Source organism: Choloepus didactylus, chromosome 8 (assembly GCF_015220235.1).
Source record: "Choloepus didactylus isolate mChoDid1 chromosome 8, mChoDid1.pri, whole genome shotgun sequence".
Taxonomy (NCBI): domain Eukaryota; kingdom Metazoa; phylum Chordata; class Mammalia; order Pilosa; family Megalonychidae; genus Choloepus; species Choloepus didactylus.
Window position 1 is genome coordinate 32,874,630 of NC_051314.1, and position 19,604 is coordinate 32,894,233.

General features: G+C 37.6%; 1 protein-coding gene across 10 annotated transcripts in view; it reads right to left on the minus strand.

The window, feature by feature from the left end:
- Window positions 1–19,604, minus strand: part of CFAP54 (cilia and flagella associated protein 54) — a 429,497-nt gene that overhangs the window by 265,690 nt on the left and 144,203 nt on the right. For all 10 annotated transcript variants that reach the window (XM_037846937.1, XM_037846939.1, XM_037846934.1 and 7 more), the window contains exon 26: window positions 17,313–17,435. In XM_037846937.1, coding sequence (XP_037702865.1) covers window positions 17,313–17,435 — 123 coding nt within the window. The remainder of the gene's footprint in view (window positions 1–17,312; window positions 17,436–19,604) is intronic.

The window sequence follows — 19,604 nt, forward strand, 5'->3', positions numbered from 1 at the left end:
GGCTTTCAGAATTTTCTATGTTTGACATTCAACAGTCTGATTATAATACACAGAATGGGTATATTGGGGTTTATCCTGTTTGGAGTTTCTTGGGTATCTTGGGTGTATATATTCATGTCTCATTAAATTTGGGAAGTTTTCAGCCATTATTCCCTTGAATATTCTCTCTGTCTCTTTCTCTCTCTCTTCTCCTGGGACTCCTGCAGTGCATATATTGGTTCACTTGATGGTGTCCCACAGGTTCCTCAGGTTCTGCTCCCTTTTCTTCTTTCTCCTCTCTGCTCTCAGACTGAATGATTTCAATTGTCTTATCTTCAAGTTCACTGATAATTTCTTCTGACATCTCCAATCTGCTACTGAGTCCCTCTGGAGAATTTCTAACTTCTGTTACTGTGGTCTTCAGTTCTGTTTGGTTCCTTTTCATAATTTCCGAATCTCTGTTGATGTTCTCTTTCTGTTCATCTATTGTTTTCCTGATTTCCTTTAGATTTTTGACCATGTTTTCCTTTAGCTCTTTGAGCATATTTAGGATCATTTTTTAAAAGTCTTTGCCTGGTATGTTCCAGGTCTGGTCCTCCTCCTTGATGGTTTCTAATGTTTTAATCTTCTCCTTTGTCTGGACAATCAATTCCTGTTTCTTTCTATGTTCTGTAACCTTTTGTTGAAACTGGAAATTTTGATATTTTAATGTGCTATTGCTGAAATTCAGACTCTGCAGCATCTGTCTTCAAGCTTGTATGTAGCTACTGTTATGACAGAGTTTTCTTTGAATGCCAGAAGCTAACAACAACAACAAAAGGACAAAAAGAAAACTTTCCTAGTCTTTCAGATTGACCTGTGCAAATGTTCTCCTTCAGGGTTTACCTATGCAGTGGGTTGTATAAGAATAGCTCTGGGTCCATTACAGAGCTCCATAATGGCCTCCCTGATCCTTCCTGTGCATGCTTCTAGTCTGGAGCTTGCATATGTGGCCTGAGGAAGTCCCCCATTTTCATGGTTACAAATATACCTTCTTCCCTAGGAAACAGTTTCCTCACAGACCCAGGTACTGTACTGTATGTCCTACAGCCAGCAATCCCTTGCTCCAGGCAGCACTTAGCTGCTCTCCCACAGTGATCTGTAGGAGAGCTTTCTGGGCTGCCTTGTACATGCAGGAAAGTTCTATGATGGCAAGATTCCTCAGGTCACCCCCAGACAGATTGGGCTAGACATATATGCCAGTTTGAATGTATTGTGTCCCCCAAACACCATTATCTTTGATGTAGTCTTGTGCGGCGGAAGTTTTGGTGCTGATTAGATTTGCTTGGAATGTGCCCCACCCAGCTGTGGGTGATGACTCTGATGAGATATTCCCATGGAGGCATGGCCCCACCCATTCAGGGTGGGCCTTGATCAGTGGAGCCATATAAATGAGCTGACTCAAAGAGAAGGAACTCAGTGCAGCTGTGAGTGACGTTTTGAAGAGGAGCAAGCTTGCTAGAGAGGAACGTCCTGGGAGAAAGCCATTTTGAACCCAGAACTTTGGAGCAGACGCCAGCCACGTGCCTTCCCAGCTAACAGAGGTTTTCCGGAAGCCATCGGCCATCCTCCAGTGAAGGTACCCGATTACTGATGTGTTACCTTGGACACTTTATGGCCTTAAGACTGTAACTGTGTAGCCAAATAAACCCCCTTTTTATAAAAGCCAATCCATCTCTGGTGTTTTGCATTCTGCAGCATTAGCAAACTAGAACAACATACATGTTCCCAGCATGTCTACAGGGGCCATTCTGCTCACTCTGGAACTGGGACCAGGGATACACACTGGGAGTGCAGCCTGGTTTAGAGCACATGATATGTGGGGTGTCATGCATCATCTTTCATAAATTGAAAAGTGACATAAATGTTTGGGTCTAAGAAACCCTCATTTTTTGTTGAAGAAACTGACCATCTAGCTATAGACCATATTTCCCTAGAACTTAAGTCACATGATTCCACTATTTTCAATAAAGAACTAATAACAGGATCTCATCAATACTGAATTTCTCATATCTCTGGACCATATAGCCATAAACCTTATAATACAAGAAATACATTATTGAGAAAGCATTTCTATTCAAAAGACCCATGTTAAAACAAATGCATTCTCTTTTGTTCTTGGATGGTGGTGAGGGTACCACAACATTGTGAACACAATTATCAGCACTGAAATATATATCTGAATGTGGTTAAAAGAGGAAATGTTAGGTTGTGTATATGGTATCAGAATAAATATTTTTTTAAAAATCCATGGAACTGTACTATACGAACAGTGAACCCAAGCTAAACCATGGACTGTCATTAACAGTACAATTTAAAAATGTGTTTTCATCAATTGTAACAAATGTTTCACACCAATGCAAGGTGTTACTAATAGAGTGGTATACGGGAATCTCGTATTTTATGCTTGATTGTTCTGTAAACCCACAATTTCTCTAATAAAGAAAAAATGCATTCTTAAAGCCACCTTACAACAACTTCTTGGCTTAAGTTACTCTCTATATGAAATTGCACAATTTTCCACCTCACTGAAGTCTTAGGGGGGCATTTACATGAGTAAAGGATTTATAAGACAGTCTGGTAGAGGACTGCGCTAGAGATAAGCTGTTTTGGGTAGATTCTCCATGAACCCTAGGGGAACCACACACTCCAATCCTAAGGAGAGGAGAGCCCATTCACTCTGCTTTCCTCACTCACATTCCCTATTACAATTGTCAATCTTTGACCTTTTCTTGCCTGGTCCTTATCCACTGTCTAGAGTAATCTTCCATCATTTATCTTCTTGACCTTTAAGCTTCTAAAATATTGGACCCAAGTATAAATTCTGACACTTACTGTGGTGTTTCAGGACTTCATGCCTTCTCACAGCTGAGACACTTCCCAAAACAGCATTCCCCACCTTATTTGTATAGATTCACCTTGTCATTGAAAATGCTAGCGTTAACTCCAGGGAAGCTTCCGTGGCCAGCTATCTGATTTGCATGTGCCCTGCTGTGGTGTAAAGTCATGTGAAGCAGATGGACACCTTCATTGTGAATACCATAAAGTCAACTGCCCAAGAGAATAAATAAATTCATATGAGTTTGTCTTATATAGATGTATTCTGTTAAATTGAATAAGTTCATATTTAAGTGTCAACTGTGCTTCACATGCAAAGCAGGGATATATAAGGTAGCTGAAAAATAGTGAGGGCTGCTTAGACTTGATAAGACCGATCTTGTGCAAGGTGCTGAGAACTGGAAATATCTCTGTTGGACCAGGGCAATGGTGCTAAACTAATGCCAGCTGTAGAGCAGTGGGAGGAAACTTGTGAGATACATTTTGAAAGGGTTAATGGGATAAATCGTGCAGAGCCTTGAATGTCAGGCAAAACAGTCCAATATCATCATAAAATTGATATGTGGAGTGAGTCATTATTAGAAAACAGAAATAAATTACTGTTTGTTCTCTCCTTCACTGAATTTCTGCTTTCCAACATATTTAGGGCCTAAATTTGTAGAAAATTGTGTAATCTTTCTCTTTGGTTTGATAAGTTAGTAGTAAATACTAAATGATAAAAAATATCTTCAATCAAAGGAAAAATGCAGAACCAGTTCTATTTAACATACCAGATAATGAACAGAAATAAAAACACTATTCCAGATGTTTAACATAATAATTTTAAAACAATATAATGAAACATTAAAGATGAATCTCAGAAGTGGCCTTTTATTTGGAAAAATACTGCTGCTTAAGAAAGACTGAGCCATTTGAAAAGACAACCAATTTTTAAATCAGAACAGAGAAGAGAAACAGAGCCATTTGACTAATTGGACTTTACATATCCTAAGAGAAAATCCAATTTTGTTCATACCAAATGAATACCTGAAATCTGAGTTTCAGGACTAGGGTTCAGGGTCCTGGCCAGCCTGAAGGAAACTTCTAGAATGGCAATTCTCAATACAACAATTTGTGACAAAACCAGCTCTAATATCAAATCCTGACATTACTACATACTTTACTTTTTAAAAATATGTCAAGAACACATTTGGGGCATTTCTATAATAACATCACTTGGATTCCAATATATTTCCTCAAGTGGGAGAAAAAAAGGCTGGAGTCATGGCAAGCAAGTCAGGAGGTGCCCAGAGCCAGCCCTGAAGCTGCTGTGTGCTGTGGAGAAAAATCACACAAGGCTAAGAGACGGGGCATGTGAATTCAAAGACTGGACCTCAGATGTGGGTTAGGAACCCTATTTATTACAGGTCAGCACTCTCTCCCATCTTCCACAATGGCAGTGGCAAACCCTCCGGTTCCCCTCAAATCTCTGAAATGTGCCCTGACTCTCCACCTCCTTGCTCTAGCAAATGACTTGACTTCTTTTCCACACAGAAAATAAAGGGGAACAGCTTAGCCCCTGTCCAAATGCCTACCTGCTCACCTGTATCGACAACCGCCCCTTCCCTATTGTTGGAGGGGAGGGGTGAATCTCCCACCCAGACTAACCCCTCCCACATGTGCTCTGATCCCATTGCCTCCTGCCTTCTCGGCCACCTTGCTCTTGTCACCCCTCCTCTCCTATATCCGTATCCATATTTCCTTCTCTTGCTCTCTCCATCAATGGTCAAATGTTGTGGGATACCTGGATAGGCAGAACCAGTTGTTTGTTTGTTTTTAACAGAAGGTGATATTGGCAAGTTGACAGCTACTTCTCTGTCCCAATGGAAACAACTAGTCACCTTGGAACAGGGCTTCTTTGTTCTTGAGAAACATCACAGTAGTCCCTCCTGTTACTTTAATGTAAAGTGAGTGGCTGTCCATTGCCCTAGAAGGAGAGTGTAACCTGACCTTCCCTTATTTGAAAGACTCCCCATCCCCTGGAAAAACTCACTGATGGAAGAGTTTGGGGGGAAATGGCCAAGTAAATGAATAATTCTAAAGAGAAGTAACCTTGGAAAACCCAGGTAAGGTGCACTTTGGGTCCAGCATGAAACTAATTAATGTGTGTGTAATTGTATCATTGGTAATGCAAAGGGTGTTTTGGATTGTGTAGGAACCCCCTGCTTTCAATAGTTACTCCATGTGACAATAACAGAACTAATAATTCCAGGCAGATTTTCCAGACTGGGGAGGGGTTAGGAATTACAGAACAGCTTTGGACTAATCACACTCTCCAATTCTTGCTCTGGATTGGTGCTGGGCAGCAGGACTGGCCCCCTGGACTAAATGTGTCCTAGAGACTCTTATATCATTTCCTTCTTTTCACATGATACACACTATCCCAAAGTGATATCATTGCTTTCTATTGTTTCAATTGTAATCCATATGTTGATGACTCCTTTATACACATTTGTCTCCTGAGCTCCAGGTCTATAAGTTCTTTGGAAATCCTACAGATTCCAAAATTCTATACATTCAAAACTCATTATCTTCTCCTCCTTTCCCACACGAAATTACTCCTCATCCAGAGTTCAGTGAATAGCATTGTATTCACCCAATTGCCCAAGCTGGTAAATTATATTATTCCCTCTCCCTCCTCTATCTCCAATATCAATAGGTTTCCAAATTCTATTTCATGAATAACTCTTGAATCCTTCTAATTTTCCCTACCTCTCACTTTTTCCACACTAGTTTAGCATGGTGGTTTGAAGGTTATGTACTCCAGAAAAAAAATATGTTCTTAGAGCCAATCCATTTCTGTGGGTGTGAACCCATTGTAAGTAGGACCTTTTGTTGAGCTTACTTCAGTTAAGGTGTAGCTCGCCTCAATCAGGATGTATCTTAATCCTATTACTAGAGTTGTTTATAAAAGAATGAAATTCCGACAGAGAGTAGCAACCCACAGGAAGGAAGAAGCTGAAATCAACAAAATCCAGAAGAAAAGGGATTATCCGTATCCATATTTCCTTCTCTTGCTCTCTCCATGAATGGTCAAATGTTGTGGGATACCTGGATAGGCAACACCATGTACTTGTCATGTGACAGAAGAGCCAAGGATTGCTAGCAGCCAGCCCCAGAAAGCCAGAGTCTTTCGGGAGAAAGAGTCACCTTGATGATTTCTTGATTTGGACATTTTCCTGGCCTCAAAACCATGAGTGAATAAATTCCCACTGTTTAATCCAACCCATGTCATGGTATTTGCTTAAGCAGACTAGGGAACTAAAACATTTAGCTTATCATCTCTCACTTTCCAACTGATCTCCTGCCTCAGGTCTTACCCCCTCTTATCATTTGCTATTGTGCAAGCAAAATAATTGTTTTTTCTAAAATGCAAATCTCATTATGTCATTTCCAGGCTTGAAACCTCCAATGGCTCCTCACTGACCTGAGAAAGGGCCATTCACCATCTGGCACCTGTTTGCTGCTCCACATTTTAAGGTGACTGAGACATTTAATCACATCCTCCACAGTCAAAGGTAAACTTGATTCTTCTTTTCAAAAGTTGTAAAATTATTTCATATTTCCTCATTAATTACTCTCTGAGCTATTCAATGTTATTAGTCCTGCATCTGTCATATATTTTTCCCAACCTAGTATTTTAGGCTTTGTTTATAGTGTCCCGCCATAAAAAAATATGTTTTTTAATTATCATGTAATCTAATTGTATGTCGCTTTCTTCAAATCCTTTGAATTTTGTGCCTTGTCAATAAAGATCTCCCCCTGGTCCCAAAGCCATACAAATATCCTTGAATCCAGCTGGAATTTATTTTATTTTGGTGTGAGGTAAGGCTCTGGCTTTGTTTTCTTTCAGATGAATAGTTAGTTATACGAATACCTTAAATAAATTCATTTTCTCAATGAATCAAATGCTACCTTTGTCATATATTAAGTAATTCTGTAGACTTAAGGCTATTCCTGGACTTATTCTATTCCACTGAACTTTTTACCCACTACTTTGTTAATACCAATTTCACTGAACTGCCTTTATGGTAAATTTTAATATCTACTGAGAATTTCTAAATTATTCTATTTAGTTCCAAAGAAACCCCACTGAGATTCTGATTAGAACTGCATTAAATTTAAATAATATTTTAGGAAGAACTTACATTTCTATGATATTAAGTCTTCCTATTCAGAAACTCGATGTCACCCACCATCTGTTTAGATCTTATTTTGTATCCTTCAGTAAGATTTCATAGTTCTTTTATTTATATCCTTTAATATTTCATTAAGTTCAAAATATCGTGTATTACAAATAGTATGTTTTGTTCTCTCCATTTCTGACTACTGCTAATATAAAGGAAAAACTATCAGTTTATATGTATCTTACATTCAATTACTTTCTAAACTCTCTTCTCAATACTAGCAATTTTTCTTAACTAAGCTTTCATGGGTTTTTGAGACCTCCACAATTACAGATAAATTATACTCTAATATTTATAAAATTGTTTCATAGATTTATCATTTGCATGAAATAGAATCTCTAAAAATATTGAATCACACTGTTAAGAGTCTGCATCTATTTCCTGCGCCTGACTTTAAGGAAATGGCTTCAGAAATATGCCACTTAGTATGATATTGACTGTAAAATTTTGGTAAATGTCTTTCTCATTATTCAATAGCTTCCCTACTTTCCTAACTTACTTAGAAATGTGATTAAGAAGGGTTGCAAAGTGCTACCAAATGCCTTTCTAGCATTTTTTATATAAACAAATCATTTTTTTCCTTTAATATACTGACATAATGAATTAAAGTTTTGTTTTAATTTGGACATGATTCTTAACATTTAACAATAAGACGTCCTAATACTGGTAAGTGAGCAGATGCTATCCAGAAGTAGAAAACGGTGATCTGAAAGAAGAGATTTGAAGGACAGTGGTGGGAGTAAAAAGACTTCTTCACAACTGCTGCCCTACTAAGTCCAGCACATTCAATATTTTAATTACACAGACAAACAAAAATATACCTATACATTTACACACACATATATATTTATATGCACAAATATTAAAAATACATAAATTCTGCTCTTTGATATTAAGATTGCCACCCACACCTACTTTATTTATTTGCATTTGCCCAGTTCCATCATCTATCCATGTATTTTTCAACCATTATTTTTCGCTTTGTTCTAGGAGTATTTCTTGAAACAATATACATTTGGATTTAACTTCTTTTCTTTTTTGGTTGCTTTTATTAGAGAAGTTGTAGGTTTACAGAAAAAATAATGCAGAAAATACAGAGTTCCCATATGCTCACCTCACATACACAGTTTTCTCTATTATTAACACTTGGAATTAGTGTGGTACCTTTGTTACAATTAATGAAATGATATTTTTATAATTATATTATTAACTATAGTCCAGAGTTTACATTAGGGTTCACTGTTTGTGTTACACAGTCCTATGGGTGGTTTTTCTTTGTTAATTTAACTGATCTGGCAGTCTGTCTTTTAAGCCTTTTCACACTTAGTGAAATAATTGATATATTTTATTTTATTTTATATATATTTTATTCCTTACGTCTCAAATGCTATCTCTTTTTCCTTCTCACTTTTTCTGAATTAGCCAGATTTCTGTCAGTTTATAAGTCATATTATAGTTTAAAGGTCTGCTCATAGCTCCATATTCCTCTGAGTCATGATCAAACATACGTATTCTAGCAAAATAAAATAATAAATGCATATTATATGTATTTTGTTTTATATACATGTGTATATAAGTATGTCTCACAACCATACCAAGAATCTTGACCTGCTCACACCTCCTCACTCCAAAACAGTGTGGAAGTTTTAGTTCTAGGTCACTAATAAGTTTTTCTTTCAAGAATATCTCTCTTCTGTTTCAAGAATCCCCTACTTAGCATTTATATTACAAAGCCCTAGTCAGATAATTATTGCCCATTTAAATTTCCTTTTTTTCTTTCTCTATCTTGGGATTTCTGTTCTGAATCAATTGTCATTTGATAGAGCAGTTCCTCAAGTGTTTTCCTCAGATAAGTACATGGGCAGAATACTTTTTTAATGCCTGCACTTCTGAAAAAGTTCATTTTGCCCTCACAAACAAATGATATCATTCCCAGTTATAAATTATTGCCCCTCAGTCTTTTTCCCTCAGGATTCTACAAATGTTGTTCTACTCTTTTAACTTCTAGCATTGCTGATAAAAAAGTCCAAAACTAAATGACTCTTTTTCCATTGTAAACAACCTGTTTTTGAGTCTCAAAACCTTAAGATTTGCCTTTATCCTTGTAATTCAAGAATTTCACCAACATGAGTCTAGACATGCATTCCTACATTAATCTGGTCTGGGACTCAGTGAGCCTATTCCTTCTCCAGACTAAATTTATTTACCTACCTCCAGAACTCCTTTTATTTCTGTGTTACAACTTCTGTATTTGTCATTTGAATTTACTTTCAAGCTCTATGTAATTTTACTCTTTGTTTTGAGCTTCCAGGCTCAACTCAAGAAATACCATAACTAACAAATAAAGAAATCCTTCAACTTAAAAAGATAGCCCAAATAAAAAACAGGAAAAAGACCTGAATAGAAGCTCTTCAAAGAAGATATACACATGATTAAAAAGCACATGGCAAGACGCTCAACTTCACTAGTTATCAAGGAAATACAAATCAAAACTACAATGAGATACCATTTCATACCCACTAGAATGGCTACTATTAAAAAAAAAAAACAGAAAATTATAAGTTTTGGAGAGGATGCAGAGAAATCATTGCTGATGGCAATGTAAAATGGTGCAGCCATTGTGGAAGACAGTTTGATGGTTCCTCAGGAAGTTAAGTACAGAATTACCATATGACCCTGCAATCCCACTTCTAGGTATGTACCCAAAAGAATTGAAAGCTGGGACTCAACATATATTTGCACATTGATATTCATGGCAGCATTATTCACAACTGCCAAAAGATGGAAGCAAGCCAAGTATCCATCAACCAATGAATGGATAAACAAAGTGGTATATGTGTACAATGGAATACTATTCAGCTGTAAAAAAGGAATGAAATTCTGATACTCAAGATAATCATGGGTGAACCTTGAAAACATCATGTTGAGTGAAATAAACCAGACACATAGAGACAAATATGGTATAATCTCACTGATATGAAATAATTAGAATAAGCAAACTCATAGAGTATAGGTTACCAGGAGAAGGGGTGGTGGTAAGGAATAGGGAGATAGGCTTAAAATGTACAGCATTTCTATTTGGAACAATGGAACTGTTTAAGTAATGGATGGTGGTGATGGTAGCACAACATTGTGAACATAACTAACAGCACTGAAATATATATATATCTGAATGTGGCTAAGAGGAGAAGTGTTAAGTTGTATCTATAATGGTGACAGAATAAATTTTTTTTAAAAAATCCATGGAGCTTTACAACACAAACCGGGAACTCTTAGTTAAACATAGATTATAGTTAATAGTACAATTATTAAAATTTACTTTCATCAATTGTAACAAATCTACCACACCAATGCAAGGTATTAATAATACAGTGTTATATGGGAATCCTGTATTTTATGCACAATTGTTCTGTAAACCCAGAACTTCTCTAATAAAAAAAAGTTAAAAAATAGAAATAGAAGAAAACTTCAGCCTGACAGAGAGCACTGCAAGTGAACAAGCAAGCATACCAAAAAATGTACAGCTAATATCATCCTTAATGATACAAGAATAAAAGTTCTTCCCCTAAGATTAAAAATCAAGGTGCAGATATATAATTCTATTATAGGGGATTGAAGAATTAGACTAATAATCTAATCTACCATATAAGGTATTATGTTATCTACAGTGGAAAGTAACTTAATCAATTCAGTGTCATATGTACGACTGTTAAATTAAGCACAGTAGAGTAGAAAGACCACAGACCTTCTATTTACATAGAGCTGGGTTCAAATTTCACTTCCATTAATATCCAACCTATATGGTCTCAGTCAATTTACTTAAAACACTCTGAGCCTTGGTTTCCTCATCTACAAAATAATTTTACAAATTAAATGAAAAAACATAAGAAAGCAGCTTGCATAGGTCCTGGCACATAGTAAGGAAAAATAAATCTATTTTCCTTCCATTCTTTTATTCATGTAAGCAGCCAGAATACAAATTATATGACTAGACTGGCCGAACAAGTTCCTTTACTTTCCCTATATACAATATTCAGAAAGCCTGACTTGCTTATTTAAGCACTTGCCAGGAAGACCTATTTGAGATCAGCAGTGTCTGTAATTCTCCTTCTTTTCTCCCAGGTCTAAATGAGGTACATGATAATTGTATTTGTTCGTTCAGTGCCAGCAGGTTGTTTTGGTCATCTAATTGCATCTCCTTGAAGCTCTCTCTCTCTCTCTGTCTCTCTCCTTTCTCTCTAAGGTCATCACTACTCTGTCCCAACACAGTGAGCACCAATTGTTTGGTGTTTGATGTGCTCGTCCTCCCTTGGGATAATGAGACCCTTTAAGTGAATTATTATTTTTCTCTCCCTGCTAATCACTTACGTTCCCTCAGCATCTACACAGACTAGCCCACAGAGGTCCCCCCAACAGTGATAAACCAATGAACAATGGAAAGAACTGAAGTCTGCTTCTGAGGTCAGTTCATGAACAACCAGCAAATCATGACCACTTTGCTAAGGTAGAGGGTAGACACCTCCCTGTTGGCAGGCCTTTCCAGAGGCAAGTGTTCTAGTTTGCTAATGCCGCCGGAATGCAAAACACCAGAGACGGACTGGCTTTTATAAAAGGGAATCAATCAATGGGCAGGCCAACACTCCATGGAAATTATCCAATCAGAGTCATCACCCACAGCAGAGTGGGGCACATTCCAAAGAAACACTCAAAAAAATCTAATCAACACTGATAACATCTGCCCACACAAGATTACATCAAAGATAATGGCATTTGGGGGACACAATATATTCAAACTGGCACAGCAAGTTTAAGTCACAACTGAAGTGACAGATCAAATCAGCCCACCTACGCAGTACTCGTCCAGATCTCTGGCCAAATCACAAAGGTCCTGTGAGCACCACATAAAACAGGCAGGCAGACATGGCACTTCTTTGAGGAGATTCACAGGCTCCTGTCAACTAAGCCCTCTGAGGAACCACAAAATGCTGGTCTTTGAGCTAAGCTGTGAGAATAAATAAGCCTACCAATTTGCCTCTAGTATCTTGTCTGTTTCTTATTTTCAAGGTAAATGAGGCTCCGTAAACTGCCCTCTCCCCCCAGGTGCTCTGGCCTCAGATACACCCTCCAGACTTTACCAACTGGCCTGCTCGGGCTACTATAAGATGCTGAAACAGGAGTTTGAAAGAAGAGGAAGCTAGGGATACGTGCTTAAGCTATCACCTATTCAGAATTCCTCCTCTTTACCTTAAAATAAATAAGCTTTTGAGCGGCAATAACTTTTCTCCAAGAATTCTCATCAACTAAAACCTAAAATGAATTTAGTTAACTGTTGCAATTGCTTATACACATATTTGCAAAACAGTAAAGCATATATGTAAGAATACATTGATTTGATCTACAATCAATGCTCGGTAAACTTACAGGTATATTGACTTCTTGCAATAATTCTCATGTCAAAAAGTTGGGAATCATTGCTCTAGATTAAACTAGCCTACTCATTTGTAAGTTAAAATTGGCTGTGAGTCCCTAAGTACATTTACTCACTTCATTCCCTCTGCCTGCAAAATGGTTCCTTCTCCTTCCATCTTAGTTCTATTCTTCTTGCTGCATGGCTCATCCTATCTCAAGTAGGCTCAACCTCCATAAATCTGTCTCCCCTTAAATGCTCCTTTTTGCTTATAGCACTTGTAGCTTCATGAGATTATGTTGTGTTTGTTATGTTTCCCCCACTGACTATAAGCTCTATGACAGCAGGAAACTGATCTTATTCCTATATGCTCTGCGCCTAGAACAGAGGCACTCGAGTTATATTTGCTGAATGTTGAATCCATGAATTCTGTCCAAATAAGCTTTTATTATAAGACTAGTGTGTTTTTAAATGAATTTAAATGCCTGTAGGTAGGGTACCTAATCTCCAATTTGTCTCAGATCCAACAAACCTTGTCTTACATGCAAAAAATTCACAAATATTTTATCTGCTTGGCCCCAGCAGGCATTCGCATTTGTAATTCTTGCTTTAGAGCATATCTTAAGTCTCATCTCCTAGGTGAAGCCTTCCCCTGTCGCCCCAACCCTTCAAATTCTTCCTGCATCCTAGTTTGTGTTGCAACGAACCACCCATCACACAAGCCAGAAATCTGGGTGTCATCATGATTTATTCTTCTTCTCCTACAACTACTTTGGGCTTCTCTCTACTCTCTATGCATATGACAAGTACCCAGAACAATACCTCTGTTGAATGAATGAATGAAATGAAATGAAAAACTAATTTATATTCTGTCTCTCTAATTAGATTAAAAACTCCTCAAGGACAGATACCTTGTCATAGAACTCTTTGTATCCACTGTAACATATATATTTAAACAAAAGTTCATTAAGGATGAAGAGGATGATGATATTGATACAAGATTGTGATTAGTGCTTTTGTTAAAGAAAAACCAATTTAGGAAGCTCAGGTTTGCTTCTCCTGCCTTAAAAGAGAAAGCTCAGCATCGAGGTCAATCTTGCCTACAATCACCAGTATCTTTTAGTCATTCTCTTAGTGGGTTAAATTCAGACAGCACTGCCCAGTCTCATTCTCTTCATCGCCAGGTTATTACCATCATAACCTGCTTCTCCCTCACCCCCATCACCTAGACTCTTCACCTAGATCTCTACTATCTACTGCTGATCACTGGCTATGAATTTCCACACCGTACCTGACTATCCCATCTACCCATGGATTGGAAAGAGCACACTCAGATGTCTGCATATGGTTTAAACTCCATCTGCCTTATATATATATTACCATAATGTACTCTGACCTTATAGATATATATATATATATAGACTCTGATCACTTTTGCCTACATCTTTCTCTTGGCCTAGATCTCTAGATATCACTCTTGATAGGCAGACTTTGACCATACCCCTACAGTTTGCCCTCTGTTAGGTTCAGAACACAGAACACCAATCACAGAACCATCCTTAGATTCTGGGCCTAGTCTGCCCCTTTCTTCTGGCCTAACATTGGCTTTTACTTCTGATTTTTATGGGATTATCATACCTCTATCACCTTGATTGACTGACCCTTCCATCATAACCCTGGGGCTGAGTCTTTTCATATCTTCTAAGCCCCACGGCCCTAACTCAACTCCTGGGTTTAGAGACTTCAAATCTGCCTGCAGGTTCCATTGCCATCACAACCTGACAAGATCATATGCAAGTTGACTATAACATAATAAATATGTAATTAATGTTTTGGGTTTTGAAACAAATCTGTCTGTGCAACTATATATAAGGTCTATAAATATACAAATGCCATTTCAAGAACATTGAATTTTAGTCTGAGAAGCACTACAATATCATCAAAAAGTTCCAGAACAAATTACTATTCTGTAATATTTATACTTTATATTTGCTTTTTGATCTAAAAATGTTTTTGTGGAACTATATTAAAAAGTGTTTTAATTGCTGTAATTAAAAGTGGCTTGGAGAGGAGGGGCAAGATGGCGGCATAGAGAGGAGTGGAAGCTAAGCAGTCCCCCTGGAACAACTACAAAAAACCAGAAACAACTAGTAAATAATCCAGAATAACTGCGGGGGGACAAACGAGACCATCCACTCATCATACACCAACCTGAATTGGGAGGAATGCCTGAGAACACAGCATAAAATCTGTAAGTAAAACCTGCGGAACCAGGTCGGGAGACCCCCTCCCCCATAGCCCGAGCTGCGGAGCCACGTGGTGCCAGAGAGAAGCTCTCTCCCAGCAAGCGAATATAGCTCAGCTGAGCTCCAACTGGGGTTTTAAGTAGCGAGTGTGCACTGCTCACTACAGGTACGCAGCCCCAAAAAACAGACAGAGGCTTTGGGTGACGACTGACCTGGGAGAGCCGGAGGGTCGCCTTGACTGGGTCTGAAGGGGACTATCTGTTTCTTTTTCGGCTCAGTGGAGAAAGCCCCAGTCATTTTAAGTTTCCAGGGCTGTGACTCGGGGAAGGGCGGAGACAGCACAAGCAGAGAGCGAGACCATTGAAATGCTAATGACCTCCACCTGGGGGCTCTGTCTTCTCTAGAAGGAAAGGGGTGGGGCCCTTTCCATTCAGAACCAGACCCCAGAGCCTGGGGGAACACGGCCACACCTCCTCACACCAGTCAAGAATTATAGGCTAACAGGCGTCACCTGCTGGGCAGAAAAGCACAGTGACCCGAGGCATCAAAGGGTGGAGCAATTTTCTAAGACACACCTTCAGGGAAACCAGATACTGAATATTTCTTCCCTCTGTTCTGGTCTGGAAAAACCTGATTTGGATAAACAAGGAAACCATGCCTAGACAACAGAAAATTACAACCTACACTAAGAAAAACAAAGTTATGGCCCAGTCAAAGGAACAAACGTACACTTCAACTGAGATACAGGAATTTAAACAACTAATGCTAAATCAATTCAAAAAGTTTAGAGAAGATATTGCAAAAGAGATAGAGGCTGTAAAGGAAGCACTGGACATGTATACGGCAGAAATCAAAAGTTCAAAAAACCTACTGGTAGAATCTATGGAAATGAAAGGCACTATACAAGAGATGAAAGACACAATGGAAACATACAACAGCAGATCTCAAGAGGCAGAAGAAAACACTCGAGAACTGGAGAACAAAACACCTGAAAGCCTACATACAAAGGAGCAGATGGAGAAAAGAATGAAAAAATATGAGCAACGTCTCCGGGAACTCAAAGATGAAACAAAGTACAAGAATGTACGTATCATTGGTGTCCCAGAAGGAGAAGAGAGGGGAAAGGGGGCAGAAGCAATAATAGAGGAAATAATTAATGAAAATTTCCCATCTCTTAAGAAAGACATAAAATTACAGATCCAAGAAGCGCAGCGTACTCCAAACAGAAGAGATATGAATAGGCCTACGCCAAGACACTTAATAATCAGATAATCAAATGTCAAAGACAAAGAGAGAATCCTGAAAGCAGCAAGAGAAAAGCAATCCATTACATACAAAGGAAGCTTAATAAGACTATGTGCGGATCTCTCAGTAGAAACCATGGAGGCAAGAAGGAAGTGGTGTGATATGTTTAAGATACTGAAAGAGAAAAACCACCAACCAAGAATCCTGTATCCAGCAAAGCTGTCCTTCAAATATGAGGGAGAGCTCAAAATGTTTTCTGACAAACAGACAATGAGAGACTTTGTGAACAAGATACCTGCCCTACAGGAAATACTAAAGGGAGCACTACAGGGTGATAGAAGACAGGAGTGTGTGGTTTGGAACACAATTTTGGGAGATGGTAGCACAACAATGTAAGTACACTGAACAAAGGTAACTATGAATACGGTTGAGAGAGGAAGATGGGGAGCACGTGAGACACCACAAGAAAGGAGGAAAGATAATGACTGGGACTGTGTAACTTGGTGAAATCTAGAGTATTCAACAATTGTGATAAAATGTACAAATATGTTCTTTTACGAGGGAGAACAAGCAAATGTCAACCTTGCAAGGTGTTAAAAATGGGGAGGCATTGGGGGAGGGATGCAATCAGCATAAACTAGAGACTGTAACTAATAGAATCATTGTATTATGCTTCCTTTAATGTAACAAAGGTGATATACTAAGGTAAATGCAGATAAGAGGGGGGATAGGAGAGGCATGTTAGACACTTGACATTGGTGGTATTGTCTGATTCTTTATGGTGGGCAATGTCCATGATCAACTGTACAAATACTAGAAATCACTTCATGAACCAGAACAAATGTATGACAATACAATTAGAAGTTAATAATAGAGGGGCATATAGGAAAGAACTATATACCTATTACAAACTATATACTACAGTTGGTAGTATTTCAACATTTTTTCATAAACAGTAACTAACGTACTATATCAATACTAGGAGTCAACAATTGAGGGGGGTTGATTAGGGATAGGGGAGGATTAGAGTTTCCTTTTCTTTTTTTCTTTTTTCATCTTTCACTTTATTTCTTGTCTGGAGTAATGAAAAGTTTCTAAAAATTGAACAAAAATTAAGTGTGATGGATGCACAGCTGTATGAGGGTACCCAGGGGCAAGTGATTGTACACTTTGGATCTTTGGACAATTGTATGGTATCTGAACAATCTCAATAAAAATGAAAAAAAAAAAATAAAAAAATAAAAAAAAATAAAAAAAAAAAAAGTGGCTTAACTTTCTAAATCATCACTGCTCTTAAATTTTACTATGCTAGACAAATAATGAGATAAATACCTTTGTAATGTAGAAGATACAACAAGCTATCATGTGCTGTACACTTTCAAAACTCTCAGTTTGTTTCCTTGAGTAGTCAATATTTGGTAGTCCTTGTAAAACCACTACACACTTGATCAAGATCTAAAAAACAGAAGCACAATGATTTTTATTTAAAAATATCATGTACTCATTACAAAAATGTTCTATTCAAATCATGCAAGTTTTAAGCCATTAAATATTATTATCAACAAATACTAATAAATTACTTATGTATAAAGGAATGTTCCCTGAGATAAAATTGATACATTCAATTTCCAGATGAATCCCTTACCAAAAGCAACTTAAAAACTAGTGGAGAAGATCAGATAACTACACAACAAAGCACACTTTGACAAGTGCCACAAAAAACACAGATAGAATGTTATGTGGATAAAAGAAAATAAAGATCACACCCAAGCTTGGGAGGACCTTGAAAATCCATATAGAGGAGAATGTGGCAGATTACATTTTATACTGTGATAACACTAATATCCTAGGAAATCAACTAATATTGGCGTTTATTTCCTATCCTTGTTGCTTCATATTATATGATCCTGAATTTGATCAAGAGTAGACAATTTAGTTTAGCTTTCAATAATGTTAAACATTCTGAGCACTATTACCGTCATAAAAGTATGGCTGAGATTGCAAGAATCTATTCATTTATGAGTTTATCCCAAAGGACAAATTAATATATAGGTGTTGATCATTTTCTGACACATTAATTGCTTCAAGCCACCATTCTAACACTATTGCTACTATTGTTACAGCACACTTATGAGTATTTTTAATGCTTTTTTATTTCCTCCCTCAGCATCACCCTCCCTGCCACACTGTTTCTGCAACTCATGTTAACACCCTAGTAGTTTTCTAGTTTTCTCCAGGCTCATATAATCATATACGTATGTATAAATACATGTACATAAAGAGGATGGTTAGTATTTTACAAAATATACATTTTTCTGAAGTGTGTCTTTCTCCTTTAACCATGTCTTGTGAAAAATCCCTCCATGTCTACAGGTATAGCTCTAATTCAATATTTTTAATGGCTGCATAATATTATTTGGTGCAGAGCAACCATAATTTATTCAGCCATTTCTAGGCCCTCCGTGTTGCACAATTTTATGGTTTAAGTTGTACAATCTGGCAGTACTGGCCAACTCCATGATTATGCTTTCTCTTTGTCTCCAGCTTTTTTGCCACCACCAAGAATGCCACAGTAAACACCCTTATGCCTACTCAGTTCCCAACTCTGAGTGGTAACTGAGAGCTCAGCTTTGAGATGACACCCAGTGAGGATGGCGCACCATCCCCCAGGACACAGTATAAACACTAAATCAATGACAATTATGTGGTTCTGTAGCTCCAGTAGGTAGAATACATGGATCCAGAAACAAATGGGTGGAACAAAGAATAGGACTGCTGTGTCAAGAATATGTATTTTTAACTTTATTAAGATTCTATTATGTGGGATCAATTACTAGTAAAGGAGTTGCCATGTTAGGTATATGTGTTTTTTATTTTAATCAAAATTAGACTTAATTTAATTAAAATTAAGAATGCTTTCCCAAAACCCAAAAGCCTGGAACAATTTCTATTTCCCCCATCAATGAATGAGAATGCCTTTGGCCCACATCCAAACACAAGCAATAGGACCAAAAAATAGATCTTTTCAATTTTGCCAGTGATATTACAATGTTAATTTAATTTGCATCACCCTGAATGTTAGGAGTTTGAGCATCTTTTCCTGTCTCTCAGCCATTTGGATTTGCTCTCCTATGACTTGCCTATTCTATTCATAGCCTGTACCCATCTTTCTGTTACATTGTTATTGTTTTACTGTCAATTTGTAGACTTTCTATTATGTGCATTTACCTTTCAGTGATGTGGAAGATAGTTTTATCAAATCAATTATTTTTTCTACTATCTTTTTTTCTAGTCTCTTTTGCCACCCGTATGCTGCCAGACATATAGTTAAAACTATCTTAGCTTTCCTGTTGCATCCAGGAGTTCTATAATGATTAGAAAGGTTTCCCCGAACCCTAGATTACACATGTAATCCCCCAAGATTTTTTTCCTAAATTTTTTTGCTTTATTTACACATCAGTCTTTAAAACATATGGATATTTTGTATACCGTACAAAATAGTCAAATTTCATTTTCTTTCAGATGGCTAGCCAAGTATTTCAACACCATTCATTAAAAATATCCATTCTCTAAAAATATATATTTAGGGCCCCCCTGAGGAGCTGGGAGAGGATGAGGAGGTGT